Source organism: Morus notabilis, unplaced genomic scaffold, assembly GCF_000414095.1.
Source record: "Morus notabilis unplaced genomic scaffold, ASM41409v2 Scaffold2774, whole genome shotgun sequence".
Lineage (NCBI taxonomy): Eukaryota > Viridiplantae > Streptophyta > Magnoliopsida > Rosales > Moraceae > Morus > Morus notabilis.
Window position 1 is genome coordinate 1 of NW_010363766.1, and position 733 is coordinate 733.

At 51.3% G+C, this 733-nt stretch overlaps 1 protein-coding gene across 1 annotated transcript; it reads right to left on the reverse strand.

The window, feature by feature from the left end:
- Nucleotides 1–3: 3 nt before the first annotated feature.
- Nucleotides 4–732, reverse strand: LOC112092858 (ankyrin repeat and protein kinase domain-containing protein 1-like; the record flags this gene model as incomplete). The annotated part of the gene is made up of 1 exon (XM_024170039.1): nt 4–732. A coding segment is annotated over one exon (729 nt), but the record flags the coding sequence as incomplete, so codon positions are not given.
- Between the last annotated feature and the right edge of the window lies 1 nt (nt 733).

Consider the following 733-nt stretch of genomic DNA (forward strand, 5'->3'; position numbering starts at 1 on the left):
CACATCAAAAAGCCTAGAGTGCCCATTCTCAGCCGCCACATCATAGGGCATCCGACAGGCGTAGTTTCTAATGTCCTTATTCGTTCCCTTTTGCAGCAAGAGCTTCACCATGTGGTCATCCCCGAGGGTGGCCACAACATGCAACGGTGTGTCTCCGTCGAGCGCGTCTCGACTGTCCGCCCTTGCCCCACTGGCCAACAAAAGCCTCGCACAATCCCTTTTCCTATCCTCAACTGCTAGGTGTAGAGCAGTATAGCCATCTTTTGTCAATGCATCAACATTTGCTCCTTTCAGTATAAGAAGCCTCAACACCTCCACATGACCGTTTCGGGCCGCCAGATGAATTGGCCCGAAAGAAGAATTCTCAGATCGTTCACAGAAGGCCTTTCGGGCCAACAAAAGCTCAACAATCAATGCCTCTCCGGCCTCAGAAGCAGCCTCCATCGGGCTACAACCAGATCGACTCTGGGCCTCCAAATTAGGCCCAAACTCAAGAATTAACTGGACAATATCAGGCCGGCCCTGAACAATAGCCAAATGAAGCAAACTCTGCCCATCCGAGTCCACCGAGTCAGCAGCCTCCCAACTAGGGTCACTCCTCTCAAGAACTTCTCTAACTTCTTCCATCAAACCACCCATCACGAGTCGTGCCAGGATCGGTGACCCGACAAAGATGATCTTAATCCCACTGTCGGTGAAAAGCTGCTTTTTCTTGGTGGTGAACCAGTCAGAT